Source organism: Neurospora hispaniola, assembly GCF_033458365.1.
Source record: "Neurospora hispaniola strain FGSC 10403 chromosome Unknown B0T23scaffold_1, whole genome shotgun sequence".
Lineage (NCBI taxonomy): Eukaryota > Fungi > Ascomycota > Sordariomycetes > Sordariales > Sordariaceae > Neurospora > Neurospora hispaniola.
Window position 1 is genome coordinate 2,526,569 of NW_026944406.1, and position 19,329 is coordinate 2,545,897.

The window sequence follows — 19,329 nt, forward strand, 5'->3', positions numbered from 1 at the left end:
TAGATATTAGACCTACCGATCCGATAATAGCCATATTAAGCATACGCTCCTTATACCAAGACACACCTCACTTCCACCTAAAATAACCTTAATTATCCTTTTAAAGACTATTATTATAACCTCCGTCCTAATATTCTAATTCTTTTTAATAATAACACAAATCTTTTTTTAAATTCTTTTAATATTCGTATTATACCTCCCTATCTACCCTTTTTCCCCTTAATAGGATATTAATACCCTTAAATAAATCCTTTTCTATACGGGCCAACTCCTTTAATACTAAATCTTAAAGTTCTAATATATCCGTACGCTATAGGATTTAGAAGGGTCGGGAATATAATAATAATAAGGGTATCGCCGGTCGGGGTTTAACTATTAATAAAACTTCCAATTATTAAATTCTCTTTTTAATAACCGTACTATTTCAGCGCCTCTTATCCTTCTTTTCCATTCTAACTTCTCTCCTTTCTATATTAATTTAATATATTAAATTAAGCGTATCATCCTTTTCCTCAATATAAATATCGTGTATTTATTCGGGGTCCTTAAACTATAATTTATTAAATAATAGACGGCGGCGATAATAATCAATACCTATATTATAATATTCGAACTACAGGCGGCCGACAATTATATTATAATATATATTGGCTACAATTAACTATTCATTATAAGCCGTACAATATTATAAAATTATATTTACTTTAATTACTCTAATTATTTTCTTAGAATTATCTCCTACAAATAGCCTACCTATATAGACCGGCTAGAACTAATTATTAATTTCGGGGTTTAAATATTTAATAATCTTTACTACTATTTATTTACTAATTAAAATATATATAATAGCTCCTAAGTCTATAATAGTTTCTTTAATAGTTAAGGTTATTCTATTACTACCTACTTTAGCTACTAAGGCAAAAGGTTTACCTCCTAGATAATTCTTTAAAAATTCTAGCTTTACGCCGTTTAGCGGCTTTCCTTACCGAAACTATATAAATTACTCCCTTAAATAGGAATTAAATTCGTTCAAGGTATTTAATTTTTTAAATTATTGTCTACAGACTTTTCACCGTCCTTATTTTCCGAGTCGTCTATAATACTGTATTTAATGTAAACTACCTATAAGCGAATATAATAATTAATATTAAAAGTAGCGCCTATAGTATTACCTCTATTTTAAACATTCTTACTCGGATAATCTTTAACCCAATAACCTTACTCCTTATAATTAAAGTACATTCCCTTTTAATATATATTATTAATTTCCTCCTTAGAGGGGGCCTTCTAAGTAAACGTATTAAAATTACCTCCAATCGAAGAGGAACCTCTTCCTCTATATCCTCCTTAATTACCTCTACCCTTTATATTAATAAAAATATTTATAATAGACCGCTTAACTACCTTCTAAATATACGCCACTTATTCGACAGTCTTTACGTATCTATTAAAATCGATAATATCCAAGGTAATATAAAGAATTATACCTACTTAGAATTCTAGAGAGAGACGGCGATAGAAAGCTTCTTTCTACTACAATTAAATTAACTAATATTCGTTAACAAGACAAATAAACTTATTCTTAAAAATATAAAAATCATCTTAATATATATATAATTTCTCAAAGTCTTCTATAGTTTAACGAACTATATTCGGGTTATTGTACTATTACTTAAAGTAAACTATTAATTCCTAAAATATTTTAATTTAATTTGGGTAGGTATTGTAAAAGTAAGGCTATAAATTTTTAGCGGCGTATCTAATTAAGCGGTTCTCAATATAGGCCTACTTAGCCTTATTATCGGCAAAGTAATTAGTATTAACCTTTAATTTATTACTTATAAATCGATACTAAACTTCGAAGGTTATTATATCTTTTAACTTATTATTATAATAAACTAGTAGATTAGTAATTTTAAATAATTTACTATTTAAGGTAGACACGGTATAGACAGATTTAATAGGGGTTGTACTACGGTATATCGGATCGCGGATAAGATTAATAATAGTCTAATTAAGCGAATTAATTTCCTCTTTAGCTTTAGCTAGATCGGCTTTACGTACAGTAAGCGTTACTAATAGGTCCTCAACCATTTCGCTCTAGGCACACGAATTATTATAGGGAGCGTTAAACTCGGGCTCGATACCTTTAATACGTAGTCGGTAAATTTTTTCGTGATCGGCCTTATTGGTAGCGGCTTCTATACCCTCTAAAGGGGCAGCGAATCCTACCTCTTTAACCTTAACGTTTTCTATAGTCGTATAAGGACGGTCCTTATCAGCGTAAATTTATTTGAAATATATAATCTATTTATTTAGGTCGGCTATTATATAATTTAAGTAATAAATAATAATAAAGAACTCTTTTTATTATTTTTTATATATTAATATCGTTAGGATACGAACTTTTATCTCCTTATATATAACCTTTAGGTACTTCTAAATCTCCAATATAAAATTATTATAATCTATTAAATTATTAAAGCAGACTCGGTCTACTCCCATATTAAAGACCGGTTAGAAAGGGAAATAGGGCCCTTTACTACTAAAAGTATAGCGTATAGCTATTTCCTTAATTTTAGCCTATAAATCTTTATTTATATTTTTATTAATATCCGGGAAGCGGAGGCTTTAAATTTATAGGAATATATTCTCAACATAGTACTCGAAGGTAGCGTTCTCCGTTACCTCTCCCTAAACTTCGCCTATAATATCCTTATTATTATTAAAAGTAGCTATTTAAGTTTTATAAATAGTAAATACCCTACGTTAATCAATAGATTAACGGTTTAAATGCGTCTTTACAACCGGGTCTTTTTAATTCAATTTGGTAAAATCGATTGTAGCTTCCTCAATAGCTTACGCCTTTATTTAGGCGGCTTCCTCGGGGTCGCGCATTATAATTCTAGAATTCTAATTCAATCTTCTAAATCGACGTTCGTATCGTTCAGGCGGGCAATTGTCGTATCGCGCGCGATTAATCTTCTAGAATCTAGTAGGATATTTTAGATCGTCCCCGATAAGTTTTTGGTTGATCTTTCGATTGTTATAGTAAACAGAGGGAAGGAATACGATAGAGCGACAATGACCCTACTATTGAATGAAGATCGAAAGATGAAGAAGAAAGAAAAAACTAAGTTATAAGAATGGATTTGGCATGCGAAGAAATAGATCCTGTGCGTTGCCAAGAACCTGGTGGGGTCTGTTGAGCCAGGCGGTAGTGAATGCCAGTGACCAGCGGCTGAGCCGCGCCGTCACAATTGTAAGCGGTATATTTCGGCCTTGTAAGGAGAAATAATCTTATTTAATATTGCTATTAAAGTGACTCCGTACGAATATATTTTGTAGTAATTATATCAACTTTTCATTTTGGTAGGTCGGACCAATTTTCTATATAAATGTACGGACTACTGGGTTAGGAAGCTTTGGGTATGGGGTCGGGTCATCTGACACCTCGCTTCAATACAGGGGATTAGCTAATTCGAACACGAACGAAGCATCCAGATTCTCACAAAAAGTACAACGTCTTAGGAGCGTGGCCCGCGCGTCTCTCGGGTACAATTGATTCTGAGTGGGAGATCCCCAAGGTTCCCCCTTTGGTTTTTATGTCGTGAAACCATCTCCTCTTTGGGCAAGGCATCCCCCCACTGCCCGGGGGAGGTGCCGAGGCGCACAAATGGGAAGCAGGCTTCGTAGCGGTAGGCAACCACCGTCATGGCTTCCCGCGCGTCTTTTCAGATGGCCGTTTCAACTTTTCCGTTTGCGAGCCGCAGAGGTATCCAAGGTCGGTTCGTCGGATTTCTGGCTACCGATAAATCTTGGCGCTCGCAGTCTATGGGTTTTGGGGTGAGCCTTGGCGGCTCCAGCCATTGTCTGAAAGGAAAGATAATGACAGCTGCACCTTGTCCACAGCACTAAAAAGTGAAGCTCCCTGGCCCTTGTCGGCGTCCACTTGCGCCATGTTGGACCGATCAACAGAGGCTAAAGAGCGCCGCAACAACAGCCCCCACCCCATGCCGTCTCGCCGTATTCATCCACTCAATACGATCAATACGGGCCAGCTGCCGCGTCATGATGGCAGGGACTCGGAAAGTTACCATGTTGAGTAAGTAGTGTACCTACTGTACAAGCGAGCAAGGAAACGCCAGTCTGGACAGACCAATCCAGACCGCTGGAACATGGGCGGAAAAGTTGGAAGAACACACAAGTTGGGAGAAGAAGGAGCGAGGAGGATCTACTGTGGAAGGGATCAGGAAGAGTGTCCTATCATTAATTTTACCTATATCGTGTGTATAGACCATACTTACTCCATAGTGGCAGAGGCAGGAACAACCTGTGAATAACACCAAAGGCAACTGCGTGAAGAACAGAAGAAGGAACGAAGAGAAAGATAGCAAAGGTCGTTGAAGGTTCGTTTAGTTGTCTTACTTGGTATAAGTGCAACGTTGGCCAGGTAAGCATCACCCAGCAGCCTCCTTCGCTCACCCTTCAGTTCTTGCCCTTTCCGTTTTTCCGCCAACTTCAGGTTTTCTGTCCCACCTCGCCATCCTCAACCAGTCTGATCGATGGCTCACAGCCCAGCTCCTTCATCCCCTTCCTTCTCGGTGGACTTGGGGGTGGACTTGGGGGGTTGCCCTGTTTTACCTCTTGTCTTGCTTAAGTTGGCTTGACTTGACCGGTAACGTTACTGTTCCAGCCAGCTCAGGCCATTATTTCCGTTCCGCATCATCTTCCTGGACAAGAAAGATACAAGAAGATACCGAGTCGGGACGATCACAGTGCTTACAATCGATGCAGGACGACCGCACTAAAATAGTCCCCATTAACTGGCTTGCTGCAATCAAAAGTTCTCTTCTCGTGGAGTCAGTCGATGAATCTCTGTCCTTGAGTTTCAAGTCCTGCAGCTTCTCGATACCTTGACCGCAATCTTCACGCCGGGACTTCCCAAGAACGGAACCCAGCCCTGACGAGACTCCAGAACGGCCCCATCAGCCAACAGCTTGCAGACGATTCCATAGGGCAGCCACTTGGGATCGCCACACATCACCACCCGTTGACCATCTCCATTTGCTGCAGGACAAGGCCGCCCAGACTTACTCTCTTTCCTCGGCAAGCCACCATGGGACCGAACAAAACCCTCGAGATGCCCCCTTCCGGAGCCTCGCTTCCCATCGTTGACGTTGAAAAGGCGGCATCAGAAGACGCAAGGACACGCTCGACGAGACCAGAGGACCAGAGGTTACCAACCAGCACCACTACCGACAACAAGATGAACTCGTCGAGGCGCGCTCTCTTGAGCGTCACTCTGTGCCTCTTGTTCTTCTTCGGCTTGACATCGGCCGGTCCATCGAAATGGCAGCAGAGGGTTCAGTGTCATGAGGGAGCTGCATCGGCAGAGGGCGAGAATTTCCAGTCCCTGCTGGATGCGGCATCGAAAGACTCTCTTCACAACATCCTTCACAAAGCATTTCCTGGGCGGTTCCAGCACGGAGTATGGGAGTCGGAGAAGCAAGCCATCGAGGCCGTTCACCGGGACAACGCCCCTCTTGCGACAGCAGTCTTGCGCATGGCCAAGCGTGATGACTCGAACACCACCATCGCTTCGTCAACTCAGCAACCGACTTCTTCGGCCTCATCCAGCGCTCAGGCTACTTCGTCGTCAAGCTCCGCGCAGCAAGTCACCACCAGCTCTTCGTCATCGAGTGTACCTGCGCCCGAGCCGTCAACCACCACCCAGGCTCCCCCCGTCACTATCACCACTACTTCGACCACTTCGACCACCTCGACCATTTCAACCACGTCGACCACTTCGATCAAGTCAACATCCTCCTCGGCACCTCAGGCTAGCCCCAGCTCAACTGGTACGTCCGTGAGCGAGAGTGAGAGAACTCTCGTCCTGATATCAACGTCGTCTTCTGCGTCTTCTGTGACGTCTTCTGCGTCTTCTGTGTCGTCTTCCGAGCCGTCTTCTGAAGCCGGAGTGTCTTCCACCACTTCTTCTTCATCTGGTTCGTCGTCCACCTCATCCAGATCTTCTTCTTCTCTTGAACCATCATCGTCATCCACTTCACTCACCACCACTTCATCTTCTGATGTCATGTCATCCGTGTCGACGACAGCGTCGTCCACATCAGCTACGACCATCTCTTCTGGTTCGTCGTCCACGTCCACTTCACGTGTCACCTCTTCTTCTTTAATCACGTCCTCCACATCCCAGGAAGTATCAGCTTCCTCGGTCACTGTGGTTACGTCGGTGTCACTTCTTTACTGTAAATCCTCATGCATCCCCTTGACCTTATCCATGAAGACACTCCGGCGCTCAGCGCTCGGTTTATCTTGTAGTCTTGAGAACATCCACTAACACGGAACTCTTAGTCTCTTCAACCACCTTGAGCACCACCTCCAAGGCCAAGCCCCAGACAACCGAGCAACCACAGACCACCCAGCAGCCTCAACAACCCAACGAGCCCATGATCCCCAGCTCCAAGGTCATCGTCCAGACTTTGACCTCAACCTCGGACGGCGTCGAGGTCGTCGTGACCCAGACCAGCACCGTCCGCGTCGACCTTACCCCCACAGTGGGCGCCGGCACCACCAGGGCGTCTCCCAGCCTTCAGACCGAGAATGCGGCCTCTTCTCTCCAGCAGCAGCCGGGATCGGGGCGGTGGCTGATGGTCGTTGAGGCTGTCGTGTTGGGAGCGCTATTGTTCGGCTTTGCTCTTGCTTGAACGTGAGCGCGGATGAAGTTGCTTTTTTTATTTTCGTCTTGGTATATGGGTTTTGGCTTTGGCTTTGGCTTTTCAAATTTGCGTTTCGTTTGCCTTAGCATTGCATTGCGTCGGTTACCTACGTCACGTCACTTACATTCTTTTTCTGTTGTTCTTGCATTCCATGGTTTACAACAACACCACGCACACATACACACATATACACAGGCATTCATTTCTGCGGCGGCGCGCTGCCGTCGTCGCGATGTATGTCCACATTCCTTTTTCCTGGGACAAAAAGAGGGCATTTGTTTACCGATACTTGGTGACAAAAGTGGAAGGAGGCAATTTGGTAATTTGGTATAGGGAACGGTTCATGCATAGAGATTTGGTTAGGCTATCTACAGTTTTGGAACAGGATAATTTGTGGTCTGTACGATGTGCAGGCAGGACAAAAGGGACGAGCTAAGTTGTCACTGGGTGACTCTCAAGAAGTGGGATACGCGGTAATGGAGGAATGGTTGGATGGGATATAGGTTTATACATAAGAACGGACAACGTGCGTACATAGTATCTGGATGGTATGATGGAATGAAATAGAATGACCATCAACATTGTTGAGACTGGTACCGTAAAACACACTCGTCAATGTGAATCCGACAAATGTCTCGCAAGAGAACAAGGAACCAGGCTCAGGACAAGAGCACATGGAGTTGACACCATCACGAGTAAGAACAGCTCAGATTGACGTCCAGCTCGTATGAACGTAAGATGGTGTAGAAAGAGTTCTGATTGGTATCTTGGATCGGTGTTTAAAAATAGAAACCTCGTGAATATCTGCAGCCTCTCGGGGCATTCCCATTTCCATTCAAATGCTGCCCCGCCACAAAATCAACTGTCATCACATCAACCACCTTTCTCGTCTGGAACAATTGACATGCCAGTCTGACGAGAACATGTCTTCGGATCCGACTCTGTCAGCCTTTACATTGTTCCGCCAGCAGTGGCATCCGCGAAGTGTTCCCGGTTTAACTGGATGTCTGACATCTTGCCACTGGGTCCTGGATTCCAATTCACCGGACACGCGAGCATCGGGCCATCAGCTCTTCTTCGTCTCCTCTCTTGTTCCCGTATCTGGTATGCCAGTGGATGCCACGTCTTTTGGGTGGGCAAAGTGGGCAGTTGCTGGTTGATGTGCATTCCGCAAGCCACATACCATATACCACATACCAGCCCAGGCATCCTCGGGCTGGCTTCCCCTTCGTCTTTTGTCGCTTGGATTCCCTGTTTTCCTTTCTCTCTCTCTCTCTCTCTCTTTTGTGGTCTCTGTTTTCTCAACCAGGTCCAATCTTGGGCATATCATGATGCTCGCTCAAGCGGGACAAGTGCGCGTTCAACTCCTCCACGCGCTGCTTGTGTGTCTTGAGCAGCTCGGGGCGGACGCGGCCGGATTCCATCATTTCTTTTAGCTGTTTTTGGATGACAGAAAGGTTAGTGTCACTCAGGCTTGCAAAACTATGCTGCGGTGCGCTGGGCTCAGTTGGACAGCGAAAGAGGTAGGAAAAAAAAAACAAAAGAAGAGACGTACCCTCTTCCTCTTGGCCTCCAAGAACCTCCTCTCCGCCTCGGTTTTCGTCTCATCGTCTTCTTCCCTTTCCTGACTTTGGCTTGTTGCTCTTCTCGTTCGTTCCTCATCTTGGCTGTCTACTATATCTGCGCCTAGACTCTCCGAGTCTCGCTTTTGTAACTGCTTCTCGTCATCATCGTTGTTGCTGGTTACTGGTGACTTGTTGTCGCCGGTCGATAGGTTCTTCTCGAGGTCGGACTTGTCCTTCTTCTTCTTGTTTTTCTTGACTTTACCCCCGGCCACGACGCCCTTGAGCTTGAGAGGCCCGCGGGCAACAGTGGAATAGTCGTCCGAGGGCATCGTTGTAGAGCGGGCGCACGTCGCGCGCGCGTGGCTCGAAGGTGCCCTGGGATCAGATGTTGCAGTTGGTACTGTGAGAAGTTCGCAGTTCGCAGTTGGGAGCGCGCTGTGTCGCGGATTGGGTTATGAGTGATTGATTCGTAGACAGACTTCGGTCGCAAGTGGGACACCGAATTTGGATAGATGGAGGATGATTCTCAAGAGTTGTATTTGTTCAGCTACGGATGGATTCGCAATTAGGTCGTCGAGGTTCTCGTCGGTTCTTTGAAGCGAAGCCCAGACGACGAGGGCCAGGGATGGACAGCGACCGCTTGGCGTGAGCAACTCCGTCGCTTTGCTGCATTGCGTTGCGGAAGGCAGGGGGCGGCAGCGGCAGCGGCAGGCAACTTGAACTTTGAGTGTGGTGCAGCCGCTATCTATGCAAGCCACAACTTGGAGCAATCGATGCGTACGACCACACGAAAGCCACTTTCTCACCAGCCATAGATCCACGCAAAAACGGTCTAGCCCCCACCAGAAAATCTGGTGGGCCAGTGGGGCGCTCCTCCCAGCAGTAAGGGTATAAAACCAATCTCGGCCGCACCTCTTTTGAAGTTTCTTTTTCCTTTTTTTTTTCCTTAGATCAAAAAGTATACACGAAGCTGCCACGACCTTCACTAGTACCAACGGTGTCGAGTTGCCTGGGGTCCTCTTTAGGACTCCGCGCTTCGGAGATAGATATTCCTTGATAGGAAGTTTCACGCCCTTTACACTGTGGGCGATGAAGTGCTGATAGATTGGAGACATTCCCACTTGCCCAAGTGTTATTTTCTCCTTGGCAAGTTGACACGATCTGGGGGGTTTTGCTTCTTGTGACTGCTTTTGCACGACGCTCATGTTAAGAGCGAGCTGATATGCCTTGTTCGCATTTGTGATTGCAGTGTGTTGCTGTGTTCATTCCGTCGATGTCTGTCGAAGTTTGTTGCCCGAGTGGAGGATTTTGGTGTGCACGATCCATACCCTCCGTGCACTTGATCACAACTTTGTTAAGTTCCAAACCTCCCAGGACACGGACTTCACGATGCTATGCCAGGGCCCATGAGATGTTGAGGACATTACGCACACGCGTACACTGTTTGCTGTCAAATGCAAAGAGTTACTTGTTTGTTTATTGAACTTCCTCACACTTGAAGTCACATTTGCTGTTCGATGCTCTCAATCTTACGGTCTCAGTCCTCTCCAGGAACCTCACCACTGATGGCGCGAATTGTTCCCAGATGACGCTACTTTATGCTCGGCATGCTCTCGAAATCCGCCCGGCGCATGGCCTTGACTGTCATCTGTACGGCATCGGTTTGGGCAGCAGCTGAGGAGGTGAGACACAACCCTGAGATTCGGAATGCGGGTAATGTCTTCCCATTCCACGACCACCACCACCGGCCGCCGAGATGGCTGGCGAGAAATGTTTCCGGCTGTGCTCTCGGTCAACAATGATCGTAAACACTGCACATGGAACTCAAGTGAGCGAGGTACAAGATCACAACGACAAGTGGTTGCGGTATAAGACCTTGGACGATGGTGACCGTTTCATACTCCTTCCTGCTTTTTCTCTCTCCATCCCATCGTTCTGCAACGACCAGTCATTCGTTAGTCCAGTGAGCCGACACTCGAACAGTCTTCTATAATCCCAAGTATCTCTTTCTCTGTCCTCTTCGCTTTTTCAAATCAACCTCAAGTATATTTTGAATCACTTCCACATACAAAATGGAGTAAGTCGAGCCAGGAGCCCTCACGACACCAAGAAACCCATCACTAACACATATCATCACAGCTCCTGGGACGCTCCCGTATCAGCAGCCGCGGCTGCCATGTCCGCTGCTCCAGCCGTTGCCTCCCACGGCCCTCTCACCTCCGCCACCTTCTGGTCTTGCGATGCCGAGCCCATCGAGACTCAAACCGCCGCCCCCGTCTTCACCACCGAATACTGCGTCACCCTCCCTACTCCCTGCCACCACGGCCCCGGCCCTTGCCATGCCACTTACACCGTCACCGAGGAGTGCACCGGCGACCGGGACTCATGGGCCCAGCCCACGGGAGTCGTCCCTCCCGGATTCGTCGTGACTACTGTCACTGATTGCAATGCCTGCCATGGCGGACCTACCCAGACCTTCACGATGCCGACTCAGAGTCCTATCCCAACCAATGTTGGCCCTGCCCCGGGACCGGGCCCTCAGCCGACCATGTCTACTAGTGTTGTGGTGATGGTGCCGTCGCAGACTGGTGGACAGATGCCGGTTCAGACGGCTGGTGCGCCGCGGGCGAGGACGATGAGCTTGAAGACGAGCGTGGGATTGTTGGTTGGCGCGGCGTTGGCGTTATTTAACTTTGCTTAAGCCAAGCAACCTTTCGATGTTTTCCTTTTTTAGGCGTGTTGAACGACTTTCAGTCTGGGTTCGGGTTCTTTGATTCTGGGTATACGCATAATGTCGTATTTGGATCTTCGGATTTAGTTTTATAACTAATAGGATATGAGTACTGAAACATCTTGTTGACGAGACGGTCACCAAGTAATGTGTGATACTGATAAATTCTATGAAGTGACCAAATCGAACCTGCAGGTATTGGGGTGGGTTGCAGTGGGCGGAAACAATGTTTGTTGGAATAAGCGATCCTTCCTGAAGCCCATGAGGTGTGCTCGGATTGACTGCTTCTTCGCACCAAGTCATGCTAAAACGAGTCCATGACTCATTTTGCCGATGTCAACAAACCTTCAGCACTGTGATGTGACATGTGAAATAACAAGAGTCTACCACATAAACAGAAGAGAGAACCATAGAAGCTAACAATCAAAAGCCAGATAGTGCTTACGCGGACAGCTACGTACAGGAAGGCCGAGAACGCGTAGGCCTTCGGCCAAGATTACATTCACCTTCCTAATCTGGATTAACAAACAAGCGTGGTGTTGTCGTTGGCCGCTCCCGCGCAAGCGCTATCGTTCTCCCGTGCTAGGGGGGCAGCGGCTCAATTCGTATTTCTAACATGGTGAGCAACGTATAAGATATCCTGGGCATCTCATTTCAACAGACGAAAATGAAGCTATTCGCATCCTCATCACCAACTTGGTAGAGAGATACGAACCAACATCAATGGCATCAACACTGCCCGGCGGCGATGCCTGTTCATCCGGGCTCAAGGCGGACCGACAGTTCGGTCCCCGGGTCAATGCAGCATGTCGAGAGTTTGACTTCACCCTGCTCTTCGAAGATGGCTTCTTCATGCTTCTCCCAGCTGTTTTGTTCCTCCTTTCCGTTCCATGGCGGTTTTGGTCATTATGGAAGAGTCCAGTCAAACTCACTTCAAGGCGGTTGGCAATTGGGAAATTGGTAGGTTCCATCCCTTTCAGTACTCCTTCACCACCACCACAAACACCAGTCCGAACCACAGCTAACATCTATCGCAGACGCTCCTCTCCGCGCTCTTTACCCTCCACGTTCTCAACACCATCTACACCACCAAATCTCTTCGGACCACCCTCTCCCTCCCCGCCACCCTCCTCACCACCATCTCCCTTGTCTCGTCCACCCTCCTCTCCCTCCTCGAAGACCAACGCACCATCCACCCCTCCGATCTCCTGGTAATCTACTTCTCCGCCTCCACCATCCTCTCCATCCCGCGCCTTCGCACCCTTTACCTCCTTCATGCTTCCCCCAGCTCCCCCACTAGCCCCATCAACCCCATCCCCCATTTGTTGGTCCTCCAAGTCCTCTGGACCCTCATCTTCGCTCTCACCACCCTCGTCGCCGTCACCGAGTCCCTCGGCAAATTCACGCTTCTCCAACCGCGATACAAACACATCGTCGTCACCAAGGAGCAAACAGCCGGGTTTTGGAGCCGTGGGTTCTTTGCTTGGTTGTTACCGTTCTTGCAGGTCGGGTATAAGAAGACTTTGGGGATGGGGGATATTCCGGGTGTGGATGGGGAGTTGAGGGTGGAGAGCGCGGGGGATGAAATGGAGGAGGTTTTTAGGAGGTTGCTACTGCTGGCACAAGAAAAACAGGCGAAGAGTGGGAACGGTGGGAAGCAAGAGAAGGGGAAAGGAAAGGGAGAGGAAGCTGGGGAAAAGAAGAAAGGGTGGATGCTGATTCGCGCGGCGTATGAGGCGAACAAATGGCCTTTCTGGTCGGCGGTGGTGCCGAGGTTGGCGTTGTTGGGGTTTAGTCTCTGTCAACCGTTTTTGATTGAGGCGGTTGTTGGGTATTTGGCTTCGAGGGAGCGGAAAGGGGGAGAGCGTGGGGATGAGGAGATTGAGGCGCCGCAGCCAGGATATTTTGGGAGAGCGTTGGTGGGCGGGTTTGTGTTGTTGTATGTTGGTATTGCTGTGAGTGATACTATCACAATATGTATTCCTTCATGGGTTGGACACCGTTAACTGACGTGATGGGTGTAGGTTTCAAGAGCGATATACTGGCGACAGACGAACCGGATGATTGCTCGAATCCGCTCAGGACTTATCGCTATGGTTTATCAGCATACCACTGCTCTTCGGGCCGTTGACGTCAAGGACTCTGCAGCAGTCACTCTAATGGGAACGGATGTGGAACGTATTGTCACGAGTATCAAGAATGTTCATGAGCTATGGGCATCTGTACCGGGCGTTGGCATTGCCATCTGGTTGTTGGCTCGCCAGGTATCGTATGCTGCCATCGTTCCACTGGTGATCTGCCTGGGTAAGTTGAGCTTTCCTGACCGGCTCTCTGATCTCTTTTCTACATGTACTACTTTACGATGGGTCAAATAAGCTGATATCAGACTCAAACTTTCACAGTATGCGTTGTCGGAGCATCCTTCATCGGAGCAGGCACCGGGCCTGCACAAGTAGCATGGAACGAGCGGGTCCAAAAGCGAGTCGCCGTCACGGCCAACATGCTCGGTGACATGAAAGCCGTCAAGATGCTGGGACTTACCGGCGTACTAGGCAATATCATCGAGGGCTTACGCAGAGCCGAGCTGAAGACTTCAGAGAAGTTCCGCAAATATTTGCTTTGGAATATCCAAGTTTGTAAGTCAATACCTACTCCGTCATACTGGCCGACAAGTCTGAATTTGAGCCACGAAGCTAACCTATACATAGCCAACGCACCAGGAAATGGTGTCGCCCCCTACGCGACTTTCGTCGTCTATGGTATCATGTCGGCAGTGAAGAAAGACCAAAACCTACTAGCAGCACAAGCTTTCGCCTCTCTCTCGCTCATTAACCTGTTAACAACCCCTTTGCTTATGTTCTGTCAAGCTTTCCCAGCTGCCATGCAGGCCGTGGCGTGTTTTGGCCGCATTGAGACATATCTGACTAAACAGGAGTTAAAACAATCGGATTTATCCTCGGCTAAGGACAGGGGACGGTCGGCGGGAGCCTCTTTTGAGAGTGGCACAGAGCTAAGAAGCGTGGTGGGTTCGAGACCGTTGGCCCGTGAAACGACACCTGGGGCGCTCGCCTCGTTTGCAGCTGCGGATATCTCTTGGTCAGCAAATACCATCGAGCCAGTACTTCAAGGTGTTAACTTGACTATCAAGCCGGGGTTTACGGCAGTTATCGGTCCAGTTGGTTCAGGGAAGTCCACGCTTCTGGAGAGCTTGGTAGGAGAGACAACTTTGCAGCGAGGATCTGTCACCGCCAACTTCTCCCGTGCAGCTTACTGCCCACAAGCAGCCTGGCTCATGAACGATACCATCCGACACAACATCACCGGCAGCAGCGAGGACTTCGAGATCCACCAGAAATGGTACGATTTGTGTATTCTATCGTGCGGACTCCGTCGTGATCTCGACGGTATGGCAGCGGGTGACCAAACAGTCGTCGGAACGAATGGCTCTTCGTTGAGCGGAGGGCAGCGGCAAAGAGTAGCCCTCGCCAGAGCTGTATACTCTCGTGCTCCTGTTATTATCCTCGACGATGTTATGAGTGGCCTGGATCCTGCAACTGCTAAGGATATTACCACAAGATTGTTTAGCAGGCAAGGCCATCTTCGTAAGGCGGGTGTCTCGGTTGTACTTGCAACTCACAATAGTAAGTCTCTTCCTTACATAGTCACATCATCACGTAATTAACTGAGTTTCTAGAGCGCCTTCTCCCCTATATGAACGAGATTGTCGTACTCGAAGGCGGCAAAATCGCGGATATCGGCTCATACAGCGAGATCCAATCGCGAGGTGATCTCAAGCTCATGGCCATGACCGACGACAATGTTATCGAGCCCGGGGAGGAGCAGCAGTCTGCAACAGACGAGATATTAAGGGACAGCAAAAGCCCCAGCATGACACAAAAGCCCTCAGACACAACAACCCGACAAGCAACCAAGCCTAATTTCGAACGTCGTCAAGGAAGCTGGTCCGTGTACGCCTACTACGCTCGTAGCGCCGGCGCCCTCAGTCTCTCCTTCTGGGCCTTCTTCACCATCCTCGGTGCCATAACATCCAACTACATGACCATTTGGATCTCTGACTGGAGCTCCGCCAGCACCCCTTCAGCCTCCAACCCTGATCCTCATCCAAATCTAGGTTACTACCTTGGTATCTACACGCTCCTCGTCGTTCTCGCGCAAATTGGCACCGTAGGCGAGTGCTTCGTTTTCCTCATCAACATCATCAGCAACACGGCCTTGTCTCTTCATACGGACCTTTTGAATTCCGTACTCTCCGCACCGCTTTCCTTCTTTTCCCAGTCGTCATCGTCGTCGTCATCGTCGTCACCCACAGACTCAAACGGCGACGACAATAACAACGCAAGCTCAGAAGACAGCGGCACCATAACCAACCGCTTCTCCCAAGACATGGACCTCATAGACATGACCCTCCCCATCCAAGCCATCATGTTCACCAGCGCCGGTTCCTACGCCCTCGTCCAGTTAATCATCATCTGCGTCCTGGGAAAATACCTAGCCGCCACCGTTCCATTACTCGCCGTCACCCTATTCCTCGTACAAAAGTACTACCTGCGGTCGTCACGACAGCTGCGATTGCTAGACATTGAAGCCAAGGCGCCCGTGTACAAGCACTTCCTCGAAACAGTAACGGCGGGGGGTGTAGCTACCATTCGCGCGTTTGGGTGGGATAAGAGGTTCCGTGACAGATTGGCGAGGATGATGGATGAGGCACAGAAACCTTTTTATATGCTGGCTTGTATTCAGCAGTGGTTGGCGCTGGTGTTGGATTTGGTGGTGGGCGGGATGGCGGTTGTGTTGGTGGGTGTGGCGGTTGGGGTGGCGCCGGATCCGGAGAAAGCAGGGTCGTCGAAGTCGGCTGTCAGTGCAGGGGCTTTGGGTGTGTCGTTGGTGCTGGTCATGACGTTTAATGAGCTGATTGTGCAGGCGTTGCAGGCGTGGACGAGGTTGGAAACGTCGATCGGGGCGGTGGCGAGGGTAAGGGACTTTGTTAGGACAACGCCGAAGGAAGAGGATCCGGCCGCAGGCTATGACAATGGTGGCTGCGTTGGAGATGGATTGGCGGGATGGCCTTCCAGGGGTGAGATCAAGATCGAAATGATCTGTGCCAGTTACGGGTATGGGTCACACCACCCCCTTCCCCATGTTGCCCCTGAATAAGTAAACAAACTAACAATTTACTCCCGTGCAATTAGCAATACCTCCTCTAACACCAACACAAACACTAGCGGACCTCCAGCCCTGAAAAACCTCACCCTTACCATTCCCTCTGGGTCCAAACTAGCAGTCATCGGCCCCTCTGGCTCCGGAAAAACCACATTCCTCCTCTCCCTTCTACGCATGATCCCGCTCTCCTCCGGATCCATAACCATCGACTCCCTCAACATCTCCACCATTCCTCGCTCCCGTCACATCTTCAATGTGATCCCACAAGACCCCTTCTTCATCCCCAACACCAGCTTAGCCTTCAACCTCGATCCCTTCGGCCATCTCTCCCACCTGCCGCCTGCTGAGGCAACAGCCAAGATGGAATCCGCCCTCCGACTCGTCACCCTCTGGCCGGGCCGCGTAACCGCCAACGGCCAGACTCTCGACAGCGAGCTGGTCACCTCGGAGTGGTCCGTCGGCGAGCTGCAGCTGCTGGCGCTAGCGAGGGCGTTGCTGCTCAAGGATCAGAGGAGAATCTTGGTGCTGGATGAGGCGATGAGTAGTGTGGATGAGAAGACGGAGGCGGTGATGCAAGAGGTTATTGACACGGAGTTTAAGGAGCATACGGTTATTGCGGTGGTGCATCGGCTAACGTACATTGAGAGGTTTGATTTAGTGGCGGTGTTGAAGAGTGGGGAGATGGTTGAGTTTGGGGAGCCGGGGGCATTAATTGAGAAGGCTCACAGTGAGAGGGAGGGGAATGGTAGTGTTTTTGGGGAATTGTATAGAGGATTTCATCATGGAAGTGATGCCTCGGGGAGGGGATGAGACTGGTTTGACTGAGATGTATCAGGTCTAGGGTATAGGCATGAAATGTTATGTGCAGCACAGCTTTTTCTACCAGAGGCCGGTGGCACCACTGAAAAGAAATCCGAGACCCATGACTTTGAAGCACACAGCATGCCGCTAAGTTTCAGATTCCAGGACCCGGCACTGAGGAAAAAAACCAAGGCACAGCGTCTGTGAAAGTAGAAGTAGCCGCAACAGTACTATCGCCATCCATAAAATAACACTGAGCAAATCTTCGTGTTGTGAATTCGGGAGATCCTCGACATAAAAGCGGAAAATGGCAACTGAGACAATAAGGTAGCCTGGCCGGATGGGGCAATCATCATCATTATCAACACGGTGGGTTATCGTACAACGAGCATTTCTCCGACCACTCCTTAGCATCTTTGTCCGTTCTACTCTTTCTTCCATTGGACATGCTCAGTACCCTTGCTCCGCACGGCCATACGATCGAGGACGTCAGAAACGGCTTCCCGAACACCTTGCTTGCCACGCCTGGTCTCGACGAAGTGGTCGATGAGCTTTTCCCGGGTGAAGTTGCCCCTCTCTATCGCCTCCTTGACGTCGTAATCGTTGGGCAGGCCAAACTTGTTGTAGGGATACTGCATGTAGGATCTGTCGTTGAGCAGCTCCAACACAGGGACCTCTGGGTCGTTCCTAAAGTAGTCCTCAGAGATGTTGGCTCCAGGCGGGATCTCGTCTAGCGAAGCCGGCTTCCACTTGGCAGGTCCGTTCGCCCCCTTGTCAATGAGCAATGCGGTGACGCCCTCATTGAAGTCGTGAGACTTCATGAACTTGGCGGCCATCTGGTGTTCGCGTTTGAACGTGTGAGCGATGCCCCAAGACTTGCCGAGGCGCATCTGACGCAACGTAACATGGAGAGAAGTAGGGGAGCGCTGGGTGAGCTCCTCCAGGGTGTTCTTGGCCCAGCTCTGAACGCCTCCCTTGGCGCCTTCAGCGGCTTCCTCCTTAAGGGCGGCAATAATCTCGTCGATCTTGTCGTACTTGAAGCAACGGTCGATAGCAAGGCGAATCTTACCGCCAATTTCAATATTCTCGTCGTAGGGGACACCGGTGGAGAACTCTTCGATGGTGTCGTTGATGACGCTAAGGCGCTGTTCTATGGTCCAGTAGTCCCGGGGGGTAAGCTCGGCAAGACGGGATTCCAGGGCGGGCAGACTGCTCGAGTGAAGGTAGTGGGTGGCAATGCCGGCGTAGTAGACCTGGACACCCTTCAGCAGGGCGCTGGTGAGACCGAGGTAGGGGCCGACCTGGCCAGGCATCCTGGGGAGGAAGAAAGAGGCGCCGACGTCGGGGAAGAAGCCAATCTTGGTCTCGGGCATGGCGAAGACAGTGCGCTCGGTCGCAATTCTGAAGGGGGCGTGGATGCTGAGACCAACACCACCTCCCATGGTAATGCCGTCGAGGAAAGCCACGTAAGGCCTGGTGTAGGTGGAAATCAGGTGGTTGAGCTTGTATTCGAGGCCGAAATAGTCGACGGATTTCTTGACGCCCTCGGGGCCCTCGGCGTTCTGCTTGGCCAGCGCGGCAACATCACCACCGGCGCAGAAGGCCTTCTCTCCGGAGCCCTTGATGACGATGACGTTGGCCATGTCGGAGCGTTCCCATTCGAGGAGACGGGGCGCGATCTTGCGGATCATGGAGCCATTGAGGGCGTTGTACTTGGCTGGGCGGTTGAGCTCGACGGAGCGGAGATTGTATAGACTGTTGAAGAGGACATCCTCGGGCTCGTCACCCTCGACGGGCTTGAACAACTCGGCGGCGGCTTGGGTCGAGATCTGGGAGGAGGGGGCGGCGAGCGTGTTAGCTGTGTCCGTGTCCATGGCTTTTGTCTTCCCAAGGAGCGTCTTACTGGGGCCTGCTGGCCCAGGACTTTGGCTCTGAGCGGCATCGCGGTGAAGCTTGGTCGGCAGCTGCGAGAAGCAACAGCAGAAGCCAAGCCGGCGCGGCTGGCAATGGACTTGGAGACCAACATCGATGTACACTTTGGTAATTGGCTGGCTGGCTGGCGGCTGGCTTTGTCTAGAATAGGAATGGAATAACAAGACCCAGGGTCAATATGGAAGAAAAATACTAAGTCCAAAATCCACCCCGAGGCTGTTTAGCACCGTTGTTGCATCATAGACCGGCCAAGGGACTTGGGCACTTTTTTTCGGGACTCGTTTTCCTGGGCTGGGAAAGGGAAAACGGGAGAACAATCACCAATGATCTGAATGCCGCGTGGATGCAGGAACCGTGATAAGTGATAGCGAGAGTATCT

At 49.2% G+C, this 19,329-nt stretch overlaps 6 protein-coding genes across 6 annotated transcripts; 4 read left to right on the plus strand and 2 right to left on the minus strand.

Moving 5' to 3' along the window:
- Window positions 1–3,714: 3,714 nt before the first annotated feature.
- B0T23DRAFT_391918 (uncharacterized protein) lies at window positions 3,715–4,407 on the plus strand (the record flags this gene model as incomplete). The annotated part of the gene is made up of 4 exons (XM_062837975.1): window positions 3,715–3,784; window positions 3,913–4,105; window positions 4,139–4,286; window positions 4,321–4,407. 4 exons carry the CDS (start codon window positions 3,715–3,717, stop codon window positions 4,405–4,407), a joined length of 498 nt encoding a protein of 165 aa, XP_062696934.1.
- Window positions 4,408–5,119: 712 nt separating this feature from the next.
- On the plus strand, window positions 5,120–6,728 carry B0T23DRAFT_306488 (uncharacterized protein; the record flags this gene model as incomplete). Its single annotated transcript, XM_062834385.1, has 2 exons — window positions 5,120–6,008; window positions 6,376–6,728. 2 exons carry the CDS (start codon window positions 5,120–5,122, stop codon window positions 6,726–6,728), a joined length of 1,242 nt encoding a protein of 413 aa, XP_062696935.1.
- A 1,242-nt stretch (window positions 6,729–7,970) lies between these two features.
- B0T23DRAFT_14252 (uncharacterized protein) lies at window positions 7,971–8,741 on the minus strand. Its single transcript, XM_062832381.1, has 2 exons — window positions 8,296–8,741; window positions 7,971–8,176 (listed from the first exon to the last, which is right to left on the minus strand). Exons 1-2 carry the CDS (start codon window positions 8,632–8,634, stop codon window positions 8,042–8,044), a joined length of 474 nt encoding a protein of 157 aa, XP_062696936.1. The 5' UTR covers window positions 8,635–8,741; the 3' UTR covers window positions 7,971–8,041.
- Window positions 8,742–9,932: 1,191 nt separating this feature from the next.
- B0T23DRAFT_14318 (uncharacterized protein) lies at window positions 9,933–11,095 on the plus strand. Its single transcript, XM_062832391.1, has 3 exons — window positions 9,933–9,987; window positions 10,289–10,382; window positions 10,445–11,095. The coding sequence occupies exons 2-3, from the start codon at window positions 10,378–10,380 to the stop codon at window positions 11,004–11,006; spliced, it is 567 nt and encodes a 188-aa protein (XP_062696937.1). The 5' UTR covers window positions 9,933–9,987; window positions 10,289–10,377; the 3' UTR covers window positions 11,007–11,095.
- Window positions 11,096–11,558: 463 nt separating this feature from the next.
- On the plus strand, window positions 11,559–17,235 carry B0T23DRAFT_14347 (P-loop containing nucleoside triphosphate hydrolase protein). Its single transcript, XM_062832398.1, has 7 exons — window positions 11,559–11,996; window positions 12,074–12,991; window positions 13,061–13,340; window positions 13,439–13,672; window positions 13,745–14,677; window positions 14,731–16,168; window positions 16,247–17,235. Exons 1-7 carry the CDS (start codon window positions 11,760–11,762, stop codon window positions 17,025–17,027), a joined length of 4,821 nt encoding a protein of 1,606 aa, XP_062696938.1. The 5' UTR covers window positions 11,559–11,759; the 3' UTR covers window positions 17,028–17,235.
- On the minus strand, window positions 17,236–19,236 carry B0T23DRAFT_14313 (ClpP/crotonase-like domain-containing protein). The gene is made up of 2 exons (XM_062832389.1): window positions 18,922–19,236; window positions 17,236–18,847 (listed from the first exon to the last, which is right to left on the minus strand). The coding sequence occupies exons 1-2, from the start codon at window positions 19,042–19,044 to the stop codon at window positions 17,444–17,446; spliced, it is 1,527 nt and encodes a 508-aa protein (XP_062696939.1). The 5' UTR covers window positions 19,045–19,236; the 3' UTR covers window positions 17,236–17,443.
- Window positions 19,237–19,329: the final 93 nt, after the last annotated feature.